At 48.8% G+C, this 17,184-nt stretch overlaps 1 protein-coding gene across 16 annotated transcripts in view; it reads right to left on the reverse strand.

Annotated features, from left to right (window-relative positions):
• Positions 1-339: 339 nt before the first annotated feature.
• The window catches only part of CADPS (calcium dependent secretion activator), a 221,134-nt gene continuing 204,289 nt past the window's right edge, over positions 340-17,184 (reverse strand). For all 16 annotated transcript variants that reach the window (XM_059823543.1, XM_059823545.1, XM_059823536.1 and 13 more), the window contains 2 exons: positions 2,354-2,458; positions 340-572 (listed from right to left, as the gene is read on the reverse strand). In XM_059823543.1, coding sequence (XP_059679526.1) covers positions 393-572; positions 2,354-2,458 — 285 coding nt within the window. In that variant the 3' untranslated portion in view covers positions 340-392. The remainder of the gene's footprint in view (positions 573-2,353; positions 2,459-17,184) is intronic.

The raw sequence follows: 17,184 nt of genomic DNA on the forward strand, positions 1-17,184 counted from the left end.
GAAGAGAAACAAAGAAATGAAAGGACTCGATTCACTCATCTTCACAACAATTTACCATCAATGTATATACAGTACATTAATGAAGCATTGTTTAAACTTTAATTATAACAGGGACACACCTAGCATGTTTTCTATGTAGTTTTTCCATTAACAGTATTAAACAATGGTGCTCCATATTGCTTATGAACATATAGATATGAAATTAGGAAACGGATGAATCAAAGAGAGGTGCTAATTTTATTACCACACAGCTAACATGGCATTTGTATTGGTAAACTTCTCATGGGCATTTAGAGCTGACATAAAAATTCCTAATGTGGCTAACTGAGTTACAGACGAGGTACATGCACGGATACCAGGCGACCCCCAGCCGGTCCTCCGGGCCAGCTTCCCTAGTCGTCCTCTTCGTCTTCCTCATCGCTGTCCTTCATGGTGATCCCCTGGAGCCCTCCGCCTTCGCTGACCGATGCCGTGGCCTCCTCTACCGTCAGCCGGTTCCGGATGGTCTCGTAGGTTTTGCTGTTTAAGGTGGAGTCCAGCACGCCTTGCAATCGGAAATCCCGGTACGTTTTCTAAAGTGGGGAGAGGCACGGGAGGAGGAGGAGACAGCAGAGAGGTCAGGGCCGACACCGGCTCCCCTGCTTCACTGCAGGAGTCAGCCCTTGCCCCCATGCCCGGAGTTTGGGGCCACTAATGGAAGAGGCTGGGACGGCAGGGAAATCCCTGCCCCAGGGATGTTTTTACATCGCCCCGGGCAGCGCAGAGGCCGTGGTGGTGGGGTGTCCCCGCCGGCCACCGCTTTGCCGTGGCAGAGGTCCCTTGAGCAAGAAATCACAGCTCTGCGACTCCAGCCCTGCCTTGGCAGGGTGGCCGGGCTGTGTGGCTGCACACCGGCTTCAAAGCAGGGGTGTACCGGGGGCTGCTCCGGGGAGCTTTACATATGGGAGGTTGGAGTCTAAAAGGATATCGAAGCAACAGATGAGGGCTCTGCTCCGACTAACTTTCCTCGCTTCTGGATGCATTCCTCTGCCTGTAACGTCAGTTATTTTTCTTCACGCAGCAGAACGCTTATCACCCATAACCGCAGACGTGATTACAGCTTCCTGGAATGCTCTGTATTAAATAATCCTACCTAGAGTATTGGGATTAAATAAACTAAGGCCGGGATACTGGGGAAAATTGTTGATGTATAAACATAAGCACACGGCATGTGTTTCTTAAGCCTCTCTTTCTTCACCTAATTCTGAAACTGGGTTCCATAGTTAGCTATATTTCCCTCGTTATTACAGTTGCTATCTCTCATTTGAATTTACATTTAAAAACTTCTTGACTCTGTGAGATGATAAAACTCTGGCTTCGTAGTTCGTTTAATTCTGTTCTGTGCTCTGCGTGGAAACTACTGTTCTGCTATTGCGGAAAGTCCTTGGATTTGTTGTAGCTGCTTGTGAATGTAATATTGGTATAAATAAAGCACAAGGAAGAAAGCTTTCCTCAGCTAGCTGACAAGTAGAAATAATTTGTCTGTGCCTGTTGTTTTCAGTTATGAAAAGCACATTTAATACATTTCAGTTTTAATTTATTCATGCCTTCAATGTGTTCACTGCACACAAGACCATAAACATTATAAAATACTAGACCAAAAAGCATTAGATAGAACCTAAAATGATCAAAAATATATTTACCCCCTTCTGTGATCTTATTATTTCATGTAAACCACTGCGATTTCACACTGAAATAATTATCATTAGTCCAAGGCACGCACACACACACATATACACATACACGTGCACTCAAGGAATAAAATGTTACTTTCAGGGTATGTTATCTCACCTTTGTGATCTCTTAGAGTTGATTATATACACCCATTGTAAAAGAAACAACTTCAATTAACTATGAGAACAATCCTCATTTGCATTCTGATGATAATCACAAGCTGTAGCTGGGCTTAAATGTTTCTAGTAAAACAGTGTTAAAAACTTTTGGTTTGATTTAACCCGTTTTAACACTGGAGTTCACTGGTGTGATCAACATGTTTGTCCACAAAAAGGCTAATTTCGATGCGCTTATTGTACAGGTAGGGTCAAATAGCAATAGAGTTTCCCTTTTTTCATGCAAGCAGTTCCTTTGTTCTTACTTGCACACTTGTATTTTGCATCTGTATGCATTTCAGGTTCCTGTTTATACTTTGCTAAATGCCATACACACAGGTATCTTAATTTTTAAAAATCTTCATGAATGGCTTAATTTATTTGCCAGCTACAGTTTGCCTCAGAGAACATGCTGCACACATGCAGGCGTACACACACGCTCCTTCCGACAGCAAGACAGCATTGAAAACACATCGGACGATTACCTTTACTATCCTAATGAGAGTTTTCAGTTGGTAAATGTGAAGCTGCAGGTCCATGCGGTCTGTCAGCCAGGTGCAGACAACATTCATCGAGCTGGTGTACCATTGCTGCAAGAGAGACAGGACTTCTCCAGCAGCCAGGTTAGGGCTGCGTGCTGTGCCCTGAATAACACAGGCTGCACCCAGCACCCGCTCAGCACCAACCTTTCCCGCTAGCCAGCCTGGTCAGGCGATATGACAGACTTAAGAGGGGGAGACGGGCACCCTCTTTTACACAGAATTTCCATGCATGAGCTTTTAAATTTTAATAACAACAACAAATTTACTAGGAGGGGGTAACAGCCACCAGCAACACCGCAAGGTTTTTGTAATCTGATTTTGCCAGTGACGGGACTTGCCAGCAGTGGTGTGCTTTTGGCCCAATGTATTTTTTAACCCGTCCCCCCCCACAGTGAGAGCACAGTCCTGCCTTTAAGTATGTCAGACCCACGCTCAGGCTACTTACCGTCTTGACATTCAAACATAACCAGCCACGGGGTGAGTCTGGTTCCCTGATGGCGAGCGGAGGGGAGGCTCGTGCGGGACAAGCTTTGGCTGCGGGTGAGGATGCTGGTGTAAGCACCTACAGGCGCCTGCCCCGGCTGCGTGGGAAATGCTTTGGTTTCACCCTCACAATTATGAAAGATGGAAAAGCAGCACACAAATGAGCTTGTTTTAAGCTGTTGAACTCACAGGGTCCTGCCAGGGGCTGAAATTTTGCTGCTTGTCTGTGAAAAAGGCTCGCAGCTGTGTAGCAGCAGCCTGCCAGCCCTACATGCAAGAAGTCTCCGGTGGGCTGTGGATCAGCGCCCTGCTCACGCAGGGCTGGCATTGCACGTCTGACACCACACAGACGAGCAGCGAGCCCTTGAGAGAAGGAAAAGCAGGGGCTGTGGCAGGGGGGATGTCACAAAAACCTCCCCACGGCGCGCAGCACAACTGCTCATTACGAAGTGGTCTGCAGACACCCATCACGCCTCTGTATGCGCAGTCACACCCTTCTCTCACAATCTCTTACACACACAGAGATCAAAACCTATCCTGCAGACCAGCTGCAATTAATCTAGAACCAGTTAAAGATAAAAAAAAAAGCAAAAACCAGACCAGTTTATAAAAATCCTGATCAAGCGCCATCCAGGTTAGTCTGAAACGCAGCTCCCTCCTAACTAGCCGAAAACCTTGCGTCAGTCTAACTCCGGTGTTATTGCCTCCCTTCATTGCACCTTCGGGTGGGGGTCTCTGACGCAGAAACATGCCCTCGTCCCTCTAGTTGCTGAAGCTGCCAGCACTGCCGGTGAATGGAGACAACCGAATATGCCGTAATTGCGAAACTGAGGCCGGTGACTTGTTACCCTCCACCCTTCAACAGCGGCTGAGAGGCCAGCGCCTGCCTGCGAGCAGAGCGCGGATGGGGCTGCTGGACGTGTGGCTCCAACACCATACCTCACTGGGTAGGGCTTAGCTGGCAGCACTGTCCTGGAGCACCCACAAGCTGGCACAAGGCTGACTAAAGCAAACAAATGAGTCCAAGCTAAACCATCCCAGCATCACAAAAAATGTGGGCTCAACGCACATTATTGAAGCGTACGGTAATGCACCTGGGAGTTGCTACCCTCCCAGGAGCAGACAGCAGAGGTTGGTCGTGCTGCGTGGGGAAGGGGGTTTCCCCCACTTCAATGAAGATGTTCCTGGACTTCTATTTCTACACCACCTCTTAATAAAATGGAGGAAATAAAGGGATGGAAGAGTCACCAAAGAAATGGCACATGGTGATCTCTCGCTTGATGCTTACACCTTGTGCAATTTGTGGCAGAGATTCCTTCTGGCCCTTCATCTCCGGGATGGAGATCTGGCAAGAGCTAAGAGCGCAAATAAAACTAATTCAGATAGGCAAACAGGAGCTTTCTCCGTAACAAGCTCAGATACTGTTAGCTGTCACTTGAGGTCCTGATTGGGGTTGAATTGTGAGTGAAGCACTCTGGTTAGTTGGACCAAAATACTAGCCGTGAATGTCTGGTGGGTCTTCATACTTTCCAATCCTTCAGACTGGTCTTAGAGTTCAGAGCATCCCTGGATGTCCCCCAGAGAGCCTGGAGTGCCTGTGGGTGCTGGGACAACCTCTCAGGACAGACGGCATCTATCTGGGGGGGTGGCACTGCTGTCACTTGGGGACCTGCCTGGGTCCCCTTGTAATTCTGGGGGCCCACGTGGGCAAAACAGAGAGAGACATCGTTAATGTTTATAACATTACTTCTCTGCAGGCAACATGCTTAATGAATCATGCCCTCGGGTGACATTAGCTGTGACCCTGCGCTGGCACACAGATGCCCAGGTCACCCAAACGCCTCCTTCCACCACCTCTTTAAATCAAAACCCAGAGAGGAACGAAGCGATCATATGTTATATAAGCACGCCCTCTCCCTTCCACTGCTGCCTCTCATCTTCCACAAAATGATCTGCCGAGTGCTCATGTCACCTCTAAATGAGATGAGAAGTCCCCGGCGGGGGCAGGTCCTGCCATTTCAGTTTGTCCCGTGCCACGCACACCTACATGACTGTATGGATCCGAAACAGAAATTATAACCTCTGCCTTCAGATGAAGCAAAACGAAAAATTTTGCTGTGTTTCTGGTAGGCACTCTGACACGCTGGATTCTGAGGAGACACAAACTCCTCCTAGCCGAATCCAAATCGTACCCCTCTCCTCTTGAGCACGGGCTGACGAGGGCTCAGCCAGGCATATTGCTCGGCTGCATGAAAGGAGCTCTCTTTCTCAAAGCTAAGTTACTCCAAAGACTTTCTGCTTTATGAGAAAAAGACAAAGTCTAATTCATTGATCTTGATACACAAAACCGTCACGTCACTTCATAGAGCACACACCAACTGCTGAATTTAAGCCCTGCATATTCATAAAAATAAGTTAGCCCATAAATTAAATGTTCCCTTTAGCTATCGCTAGTGTTGATGTGCTATAAGACGCACAAGCCCTCTGATTCATGACTAACCTACCAAAGAAGATAACATTTGCATATGATTATATTTATTAAAAAAACAACAACAAAGCCAAATGCTCCGAAACAGAAACATGATGATTTCAGACAAAAGAGCGCAGTGTGGTCCTGTCGGGACACCGGCTGCCTCACTCTCCCCAGGGGGGTCTGCATTCCCCGAAGGGCAGCGGGGCACGTGCCGGGGACGCGGGGTTCCTCGGGGCCCCAGCTCCAGCCTTCTGGCTTGTCCCCACACACAAGGTGCAGAGGGCACAGCCCAAATGCTGAACTTTGGGGCCTTACCGTGGGGCTGCAACACATTTCAGGCACATTTCTGGAGCCCCAGGGCCAACTAAGCTGTGGCATGGGCACACTGAAGTAACTAGTATAAATGTATTTTCTCAAAACTCCTCACACCTGGCTGTAAAGAACGAGTAGACCTCATTGATGCTCCCAGGTCCATGGACCCCTAACTCCACATACCTCGCTGCTGCACACACACATTACTGATACTAGCTGGCATCCCTATGTCCATCACCCAGAGGACAATTTGCACTTAGTCTGGGGGCACAGGGCGAGGGACGGCTGTGGAGGGTGCATCCCGGAGGATGCGTGGTGGATGCCACACACCCACCAGGACATCAGTGGGAAAGGGACCAGGGCTCCCATGGAGGCACGTCGCAGCCACCGCTGCCTGCTGCACAGTGTGACCTGGCTAACAGCAGAGGAAATGCAACCAGACGCTCTTTAGATGCTATCAGAGCCCAGTAACAGCAAGTAGATACCGTATTTGCACAGCCAGGAATTTAATCCCTCTTTCAGGTTAGTTTCCCTGTTTCCCTTCCGTCTTTCACAGCGACCCTCATTGCTAGGTGCTAGCCTGGGTAGATGAGGTGGGCCACGGGCTGGCTGGGATGCTCCTGGACAGGCATTAGAAAAGCTGAAGCATGCCACGGGGTGGGCTTCCACGGCTGCCCATGCAACACCCCAACCAGCTCGAGCAAGAAGCTTCCTCCTCCCTTACCCGCTGCCTTTTTGTTTGAATGCAAAAACATGATCAATAAGTTGCTGAAATAGCAAGTTTGTCTCTGAATACATAAATTGCAAAAATTGATATGAATAAATCTGCAAGTAACACACTGAGTGTGGCACATTTTATCAAAAAAAAAGCCCTGTGCTGGGTTCCTGCGCTTTCCGGGAGGTGGTGTCATTACACATACCCAGGAACATCTGCAAACCCCCGTCTTCTTTGGTGTGAGCTGAATGGAAGCATGACCTCCTGTTCCTTGCCATGAACCCTGAGTTCACACTCATATTTTACATGTTACAGGAAGCCACAGCTCACCCCAGGGGTGCTGCAAACAGAATCTCGTAAGCCAGATGCAACACTGCTTCTTAAGGCACCTGAAGGAGCTGTATTCTTCATTCAAAAGCTTACATACTAGTAGCTTAAGGTCACTTCAGCTTTTGTAAAGAGTGGGACAAAACCAGGAATGCTTATAGGGCTGGGCTGTCAGCAGGGTAGCAGAGGGATTACAAGGAACCTGTGACTCTGCCTCTTTCTGCCTTTACTGGTAGTTTTTTTGTGTGTGAACAAGTGCCATACAACAGATTGAGGCTGGTATAAAGGCCTGGGACTGTGCAAGAGCACCCCGCTGAGCCTCAGCTGTGCTTGCAATTAGCAATAGGCATGAAATGATTATTGTTGTGGTGGCTGATGGCAATGTGAAGTGACAAGTTTTATGGGGGAAGTTGTAGTAGGGATGTTCAGCAAGTTTCTGCAAACCATTAATCGAAGGCTGCAGCACAGTTTAGTCAAAGCTATTTTATGTCATTCCAAAGGTCTCAGAAGGATGCTGAAAGAATATTTTTCTGCTCTCAGTGGCTTGGAATGGAGTTTTTCTAGGTCAGGGATTCTTTACTGCCCTATTTAGTGTCAAAAATACCCATTTGCCTCAAATTAGCAGAAAGCTTGTAGTTAAGGGCTAGAGATTAGGCATACAAAATTACTCAGCAGGTGACTGCTGGGTGGATTTGGGGGTTGAGAAGTCTTTAAAACTGACTACAAGACATTATATACTTCTGACAAAAGAACATAGTAATCCTACCTGCTTGCTTTAACCACTGTTGTTTGTCTATTATTATGTGCTTTAATGCTCATAAGAGCAAAACTACTGGTGATACTACTCAATTACCATAGTAACTCTCCCCTATGACCTCTCATTTCAGTACTCGCTTTCCAACCAGAACCAATCCAAGCAGGGCAAATCCATTTAAAACTGTGACACACACTGCACAAGGAGGCTCCAAACGCCGGCTGGCTCCCTCTCTTTGTCCTGGACACGGATTTGTTTTGAAATGCTGACAGGCAGCTTTGAAATGAACCCTTGAATTCAAGGTGTTTCAAAGGTGAGGGACTGGATGCCGGGCAGCTGCCTCTGCAGCATCCCTGAGCCGGCCAGCATGGAGTGAGGGAACCACAGAGGTGGGAAGAGAGAGAAGAACGTGCTGACTACAAGTCTTATTTCCCAGAGGAAAACTGAACCTGCTCTCAGGCAACAGCCCTCTCTCAAAGAGACTCGATCAGCCAGGAAAAAAAAATAATTAAAAAATTACCGACTCTTTGTATCTGGTGTTTGCATCCCCATCCGATGGGCCAGAAGCTCAGCTGGTGGAAAGCACAGCGGGGCTGTGCTGATTTACAACTGCTGACAGTATGTGACAGCCGACAGAGCCGTGTCCGTCCCCATCCTGGGCAGCTCTGAGATCAAATTCGGTATTCGGCGTTGTCACACGCATTCACGGCAGCCACCTCCCCTTGGCAGGTGTCGTCTCCGCAGGCAAGGTAGGGATGCAGCCACAGCAGCTCAGGACCGTGCTTCCCAGGGACCAGCTCCGCGCACACAGCTGCTGGCGTCGTGCGAAGACTTGCTCGGTGAATGGGAGCAGGAGCTCTTCTGGTGACGTCTGCCTGCCTGAGGGACCAGCGCGTGCTCCTGCATCTGCTCATGGCGCGCCCTGTACACACACGCAGCCAGGTTGGTACACAAGATGCTGTCTGCTGGCCTGCAACCCAAAGCCCAGGCTGCTTGATGGCAGTCATGGAATGACCACTCTTGTCCCTCTGGTCTTCTGCGACCACCAAGACGTTCCACTCCACTGTCTCTCAATGTTTCTTTTGCTGTTGATCCCAGGCAGTCATTGCAATTATGAAAACTTGGTAAAGACAGTAAGCATGAAGTGTAGAGCCTCATGGCCAATGCAGTTTCCTACTCTTTTCTTTAAAAAAAAAAAAAAGAGACATTCCCAGCAAGCCTGAACATATACGGTAGCATACGCAACCCCAGCTTGAGAGCCTCCTCCGAAGCCCAGCTCAGCCGGGGTGCTGGGTGTGGATGAAAGCGGTGGTGGGACAAAGTGTGCCTCCTGCCCTGCTCCCAGCCAGCGCTAGCAAGGTCTTGGCCGGGCTGCCAGAGCTGAGCCCTGGCTATTTCTCAGGCTGTGTTTTGGAAATCCGGGCTTTGTTTGCTGCAGAAGGTGACGTGCCATCCCCCAGGCTGACCCACAACTGGGAAGGTGGGGAAAGAGTGGGGACAGGGCCTTCGTGACACAAGTCTGTCTGAAATTCTTGAGCTAAAAGATACATGGTGGTGGCCCTGGAGGAGGACGTGGCACAGCCGAGGTGGGCGAAGAGCTGCGGTCCCTCAGGCACACATGTCGCTCTGGTCCCCGGTGTTGATGAGGAGATGGGGAGAGACCTGCCACACAATGAAGAAGGAAGAGACACATCTCTCCCCTGCAAGCATACATCTTCTGGATGGCGAGCGGAGATCTGCCCACGCAGCAATCCCCATCCCATGCATTCATCAACTTTTCTTCCCACTACTCAACAAAAAGCATCCTCAGCGCCGGGTATCACTCCACAGTGCCCTGCTTAGGGGCTCCCCCTCCCCTGCCATTCACGGGGGGACCAAAAGCACCATCGAAAGGCAGATCAGCATTTTGAGCTACAAAAGCTCCTCCAGCGCAGAGGGCCAAACCTGCAGCGGGGTCAGGGGCCCAGCCCCACAGGCAAAGAGCATCTGTCTCGGTCGTGTCCTGCCCACGGGTGGCATCAATAATAAACCAGCGACTCTCGATTTACACCTGCCGAGGATTTGGCCCGTTCCCCCAAGCCTTGCGGGGGCCAGAGCTCAGGGGATCACGTATTGCACCTCTGAGCACGCCTGGAAGCAGTGAAATTGGTGTGACATTGCCCACGTTACAGAAATGAAGTTTAGCGTCTGTGGATCTAAGAGCACACAGCTAACCAGAAAATAAGCAATGAGTTAATATCGCAGGCATTGATCAGCTAGTCTTACAATTAATGCTTCCAATAAAAAAAAAAAGCTCCCCCTTTTTATTCAACAGAATAAGAAATTAAACACTTGTGGGCTCATTCTAAAGAATGAATGAAATTGAATAAGCTACCTAGCACTTGAGATTCCCAGCGAGTGCTTGAATAGAGCAAACCTCCTGAGTTGAATGGATTGCCTTTTGGGACCAATTTGTCTCTTTTCACTCTTTATTCCTCCTTTTTTGCTGACAGATGTACAAAGGCGGAACTGCGCTGTGCAGCTTAGCTACATGCACCCACAGCAGCTGTCACTTTTGTCGAGCAAGTTAATCAAGCAAATGCCACCATATCCCACTTTCTATAAGGAACAACATGTTATAGACAGTAGTCTTGGGAGACGGGGAGGGAGGGAGAGAGACTTTATTTTAACTTTGAGTAGCTGGTATTTTTTTTTTCCCCCTCTGTGTGTAAAAAAAAAAGAAGGAAAAAAAAAAGCAGCCGAACCCAGTAGCACAAACTGACACTTTTGTTTTCCCATAGAACAAATATTTAATATGATTTTAACTCTAATTTGTACTAGAGGGAAAGCTGTCCAGTTTTAATTAAATTTAATGGACTTAGGAGAACACGGTTAAAAAAGAAATGGAAGCTTTTTGTTTGCGTTAACGCTTGTTGATAATAATATATTGATTGTCAATTGCTAAGCCCAAAAGATTAGTGTAGTAAATACTATTATCTGAATGCCACAAGTGAAGTGCTAGCTTCCCGTCCCTGCTTTTCCCTTTGTGAGGCAGTTTGAATCACTGGTTGTTATTTATACATTTTCTTTGATAAAACCAACTTGTGTGGCTGATTTTTTTTTAAACCCTGCCTCATTAAGTGCATAATAGCATTTACGTGTGGGGCTTTCTGCTTTTTAGCCTTTCAAGCTTAAGCTTATATTCCTCTCTCACAACCATGTTTCAAAACTTGGGATGTTCACAAACAATTGGATAAATACCAATATTGTATATATCAGATGCTCTCTTGCTATTGCCAAAGACTAGAAAATAACAGAACATTATCCGCAAAGAGTAAATAAACAGTTATCGTCCTGCTACGCTGCCGCACGCCACATAATAACACTGTCCGATCATTAGGTAGCTTTTCTATGGCACATAATTCTTTAAGTGTGCATACTCTCGTTAGGTATGCAAAAGTCGGCATCAAAAGTAGGTCTTTCGGTGTAGCTCTATGGAGCACACAACAGCAAAGCACCGAGAGGGCTACAGGCAGCCCTGCGTTTGCTATTAGAAAGGTAATTCCCCCCAGATTCACACACTTTGGAAAATACCTTCTCTTTCAGAAAATAAATCTAAGTTTTGGTAACAGATTGCAGTGTGCTAATTTAACTTCTCTGCAGGGTCATCGGCTTGGTACGTTCAGAAACAGAGCGCACGGATCGCAAGTGTTTGGGATATGTGAACTCTTTGCCAAACTCTGGACCCTACGCTTGCACCTCGCCTGTACGAGCAAATCCTCCATCAGCCGTGCCTGGCAGGGCTCTGCCTACGCCTGGGCAAGCGGTCCTCACAGAGGCAACATGACCCTCATTTTCTGAATTCAACCTCTCTATTAAACGCTACATTAAATTCTAGAGATCTAGTAAAGTGCCAACAATTTAATAAAAATCCCCTGAAACCCCAGGGTCTTTTTTTTTTTTTTTTTCTTTTCTTAGATTTTATTACTTTATTCTGTAAAAGCCTCATGAATCTGTCTGGAGTCTCCCAGGTCACACTTGCACTGAGCTATTACTGAAAGAAGTAGCTGCACTGCTTTTTCCTGGGATTTTTTGTATCGCTATAATGCTATCACTGCAAGTACATGCAGTGTATTCAACATCCATCCCAGTGCTGTGATTTCTGGATGCCTTTTACTCTATTTTATATTCCTTAACTATGAAATTTCATTCACATTGACAACGCAACTATATGAAGAAGTTACAAAGTCAAAGGGGCTAGATATTAAAATAATTTGTATTATTATTTAATAAAGTCACAGTCCCAGCGTTGCTTAATAGGGTTAAGCTGCTAGCCAGAGCGACTCATCATCTGTCTAGGATGCAAATGGCATCACCGAATTACATTATCTTCTTTTCCCCCCCTTCTCTTCTCAAAAATAAACCACAAAAAAACTTTGAATCGCGTAAGAGCTCTGCCTTCAAACAGGGAAGAGAATTCAGAATGAAAGCCGAAACGCAGACCCAAGCGCATTGAAGTGCCGCACGCTTTTTGCAGTACATATGGTACCTGAGATCACCCACTGTTTGGGGATCTCAGCAACAGGGTGCGCTCAGGCTGGTGCTTCACCCTTAATTGGCTTGAAGTTGGACCCGACGGGGCTCGGCAGGTCGGTGCCACGGGTGTTAATGGGAGGGAGGCGCGGGGCTCCTGGCTCCAGGCGGCTCCGACTCCTTGCGGGTGCGTTTTCAGTGTGTGCTGCTGGGATTGCACAATTCCCCGCTCGCCAAAGGGGGACAAATCATCTTGCATGCTCCTCGCTGCAAATTTCTCTCCGCTCTTAACCCAAAATTACTTTATTCCTTTTGGGGAATAAAGGAGGTTCGACATCTTTCGTGGCAGTGGGGCCAAGGTCCCCAGCAAATAAACATGCCCAAGAAGATCATCTCTAACACGCTCTGCTTTCAGTGCTGCGCAAAAACACTGAACACCTACATGTGTTTTGTGCAGCTGCAACTCCACACGCCGCGGTGCGTGCAGGTTTGTGGCCACACTCAGTGGCTTTGCAGGCAATCCACGTGCTCTCACCACGCAAGCAAAGGTTTCCCACGGCAGGTACACAGCCAGAAAGGGACCTGCAGACAGTACTGCTCCTTCCCTGGAGGAGGAACAGCTCTGCTGCTGGGCATATGATGTCTTGCACTTATTCAGGTGTTCCCAAGCTGTACGTCAGGGTGGTCTACTCTGCCAGCCAGACGCCGAAGTCCCTGCCTAGCCAAAAGCCACATACTCACCCCTGGCAGAGGTGATGGGCCACAGACAGAACATGCCAATGACTCCCTGAGCTTTCTCCCCTGGGGAGGATCTCACTGAAAGAGCTACTGCAATGTTGGCTCACCTTCTCCTACAGCACGCCGGGGTCTGCTGTGAGCCAACACCTACACCAGCCTGCGTGCTGCCCATCTCCAAATAAAGCCCAGCCACGTGCTGCTACACTTGCTCTGAGGAGGGTGAACCCCTCAAGCTGCGTGCTGGTCAGGCTGGATGGAGGGAGCAGGCAGAGAAAACGGCGAGGGAGACCTGCGTGGAAACAGCTGTTTATCTACGGCAGGGCGCAGGGGGGATGTGGTAGCCGATGCTCACGGTGATCCGGGAAGGAAGCCCACTGACATCGGTCCTGGCAGCACCTCTAACTTCTCTCTCATTCACAACGTCCTCAAACCAGGGACACCCCACGTTCAAACCTGCAGGTTTGCAGACTGACAGCCTCAACCTTGGGCACTGAGTTACACATCTGCAGAAAACGCTGCCTTTCAGGTAATAGGTAAAGTCTGCCCTGGCTACGTGCATCCCGGAGCTAGAAGACCCTGCCTATACAGGGTGTGCTGGGATGCAGCATCCCATGTACCTGCACACAGAGGACTAAGCTCTTAATGCACCTCTGGGTACACCGTCAGGTCGGCTCTGGGTGCTGGGCCCTCTCTCCCTTCACTGTAGATACAGCTCAGCAAAGTGCACAGTGCTTGCTGGGAACCGTCAAATAAAATCCAAAAAAACCTGCTGCTTTGCAGGATTTTGCAGACCTTGGTTTTCCTAAACGAACGAGCTTCTGCATAAAAAAGTATAAAGGTGCATGCACACACACAGAACCACTTCTGTATGGATGCTTGTTCTCAAATACTTTTTTTAACCTATAAAATATTCTCTGCTTATTTCCATTTTTCAAAAAAGAAATGAAGTTGACATGTTAAAATCTGAGTTTCTATATAAAGCAGCTTAGTAAAACACAATATCCACACAGTGTGTTGCTTTTTTCTGTCCCAGTTCTAGGGCTCTGTTAGTGCAAGGCAGTGACGGTATAACTGGATGCAAAGTTGCTCAATAAGATGCAATACAGTAATGCATGCTACGGAATACCTTAATTATACTTGTTATCAGATTGAATTGAAAGCTGTCACAAAGTGGGACTTGATAGCCTTTAGCTGGCTCTTTTATAGCCTGCAAATTCAAAAAAAGTAGCTAGAGGCTGCCAGGGTATCCTGGTCCTGAGCATGGGAGGGAGCAGATCCCCTGGTATCATTCCTGGGGTTACAGACTGGAGAAAACGCACTCCCTGCCTGAGTCCGGCTAAGCATTTTTGAATGCTGATATCATACATCCAGGGCGAGGTTTAAAGGAGCACCGGGAAAGGAAAGAGCCGCAGATCAAGAGAAACGAAGTGACCTGGGACGGCTAATCTCGCATGCACCGCTGGCTGGCGCGGGCAACGGCAGTGATTGTGTGGGGCTGGATTGCAGGGGGAGAAAAGGAAAAGAGGGATTGAAGGCGCTGCTGGAAATCAGACAATTTGTCATTGTCCGTGCAGGGGCCGTTGGCTCACCCCTGCGCACCGTGAGTTTCTTTGGGCAAAAGCCCTTTGCGCAGCCCAGAGGGAGGGAGCAAAGCTGCCGGCAATGGGGGGCTCAGCCCCGCGGCAGCCGTGCCCCGGCAGGCTGGGGGGTCAGCCCCACACATCTGCGTGCACCGGGACGCCCCGGCCCTTCCCACGCTCCTTGCACCCCCAGACTCAGCTGGCACCCGCGTGGGTTGGGGTTCACGGGGAAAGCCAGCACTTCAGGCTCTCCTTCCTGATGACCCACAAGACTGGAGCTTCAATTAGCTAAGGCCTCTTAAATGAAGCTGGAAGGCAGGTTCAGCTCAGAGCGATGCGACTCGTACACAGTTATAAACGTGCACAGGCAGCTCCCGGTCCGGGAGCAGAGAGGCTGCTCGGAAAAAGGCTCTCTCTGGATCGATGACGCCTTGCTGCCCGCAATACAGCACCTCTTCCCCAAAACCTACCTCGGCTATTCATGTCTACCAGGAAATAAATGATCTTTCACTCGGTGCCTGCCCTACACCAAACATCTCCGATGCTCAAAAGCACTGTGTGGATGATGTTAGCAAGCCTATGCTGACCTTAACGTAACGGAGCAATCAGTCTGCCTTCTTAGAATGATTAATGGAAAATCTCCTCTGGAAAAGAAATCAAATTAACTGTCTTCAACCAAATGTCTACTGGAACACGAAAAGCTGTTCCGATAAAGACATTTAGGAGGGGAAAAAAACCTCTCACGAGCATGTAAAATCCAGTGACAGATCTAGGGCTTATTTTATTAAGACTCTCCCTAAAATAAATTAAATGGAGCCTACTTAAACGAGCACTTCAGGAAAGAAACCTTGCTAAGGGGAACGCAGGAGAGGTGGGAGGCCACACGCAAGTGCATGCTTGCTGCCGCATGAAGCTCACGTATGGGAGTATAAAAGGACGAGGGATGGCTCCAACGAGCGATGTCCGTGCTAAGCTCCTCTCCCTGCTCCCGTGTGGCTCCGAGAGGGCACGTGGGAAGAAAAAGAGGCTGCAGAAGGACGGTGCACGCTGTGCCCCCGAAGACAAAGAGAATTTGTCCATTCCTAGAAGATATATGGACAACTGCCATCAAAATTTTATTTTTTTTCCCAGCAAAGGCCTCTGCAGTGGGACTGACTCCAGGTCCGGGTCCGAGCCAGCCAAGGGCTGCCGCAGCCTCTGCAGCGAAAGCTGCGCTGCTCCGGCTCTTCCAAAGATGCACGGGGAGAAAAAAAGCAAGCTGCACTTCCTCAAGACCAATCTGCCTAATTGTCTTCATTTCACAACTCACTCGGGAAGGGGGGAGAAGGGAAAAAAAAAAAAAGCAAAAAACAACGCAGAAGAAATAGCTCAGTGGAGGCCATATCAGGATGGGAGTGGGAGAGAGTTAGTGCCCTAATGAGCAGTCTAGCTGCGTAGGAGGGAAACAGGTTGTTGTCTGTCTAAGAGAAAGCGGTGAGTGCGGCTGCGAGCAGATATTAGATGGGAGCCCGGCACGCAGTCTGATATCCGTTCTTCCCCTGATCCTGCAACCCGTCCTCCTGTGAGTAATTCTAACTCACAGTGAGTAGCTCCATTGACTCACGACCAGGCTTTTGCGTTCGAGGAGGGGAAGGAGAAGGGAGGGTGAGAAGGGCTCTCTTTTGGCATTTGATTGTGCCATGCAAGGCTTACACTCTAGCAAGGAATGCCATGATCCTGCAAGCACGCCTCGAAGGAGCTGCCAAAATTCAACCCCGCTGAAGGCAAAAGCTTTGATTTTAAGAATAAGCTAATGCCTAAGTGTCTGCAGGGGACTTGCTGAATTAACTGATCTAGCTGTCGATCCGTGTTTTGTAATTTTTCCGTATACTCAGGTGTGATATCAGGCTCCAAATCAGTACGTACTGAAACATATGCTGAGCTGCCTGGGGATCCTCCAGTAAACCAGTGAGAAGTGCTCGGTCAGGTTCCTGGAAATTTGTAGGATTTTGCTGAAGTTTGAGACTCGCATAGTGCCCTGCATCCTTATTACTCAATATCTCTGATATTCTGAAGTCAGTTAGCAGCGAGGGCAGCCACCTTGGGAAATACGAGGACAGTCCTGAGCCGTGTCCTCAGGCCTGGCATTCCTGCTGGGCTCCTGGAAAAGGAAATGAAAATCCACCAGCTGCAACATCAGCCTTGGGATATCACTGGGATATTCCCAAAAACCCAACTGAGCTGAGCCTGAGGGATGGGACCGGGCGCTAGAGCCCCAGCCGAGGGCTTGTGCCTCTCCGAGGGCGGTGGGAAGGAGACGCTGGCTCCTCTAACGTTTGAGCCACGGCTTCTCCTTTGCTGCTGGGAGAGGACCTGGAGTGACTCTCCCTCTGCACCAAGGACAGCACAGGGCAGAGCAAACCCCCGGTCTCACCCATCGCCCTCCCCGCTACGCCCGCCCAGACCCCGCTGATCCCACCCCAACATCGAGATAAAAAAACCGCCTCTGTCTCGCAGAGATGAACGGGCTCGCCTTCTCGTTTCAGGAGAAAATACTCCGTCTGCTATCCCGGCTGTGACACAGACCTTCGAGGAAGCCGAATGTACACAGTGACAGTGAAGTGGTAAAACTGCCTTCCGCAAAAAGCACCGTGACTACCGCCGCCTCAGCGGGCCGTATCGCTGCGTGATTAAGTTCTTACCAGACTTTTTGGTAAAGGCAACCTTCCTGATCTGATAACTGCCAAGGACAAGCCAAATACGCAGGGTCAATCTATGCACATTTAATCCCCAGAAGGCAGATTAAGTGTATAATTGACCCATATAATCCATGTATCATCTCCAGTGAAATGTTTTCTATGTCCGGTTTAGGCAGACATGAGGCCCATAAGAAAGCGATCA

This window comes from Gavia stellata, chromosome 12 (genome assembly GCF_030936135.1).
Source record: "Gavia stellata isolate bGavSte3 chromosome 12, bGavSte3.hap2, whole genome shotgun sequence".
Classification (NCBI taxonomy): Eukaryota; Metazoa; Chordata; class Aves; order Gaviiformes; family Gaviidae; genus Gavia; species Gavia stellata.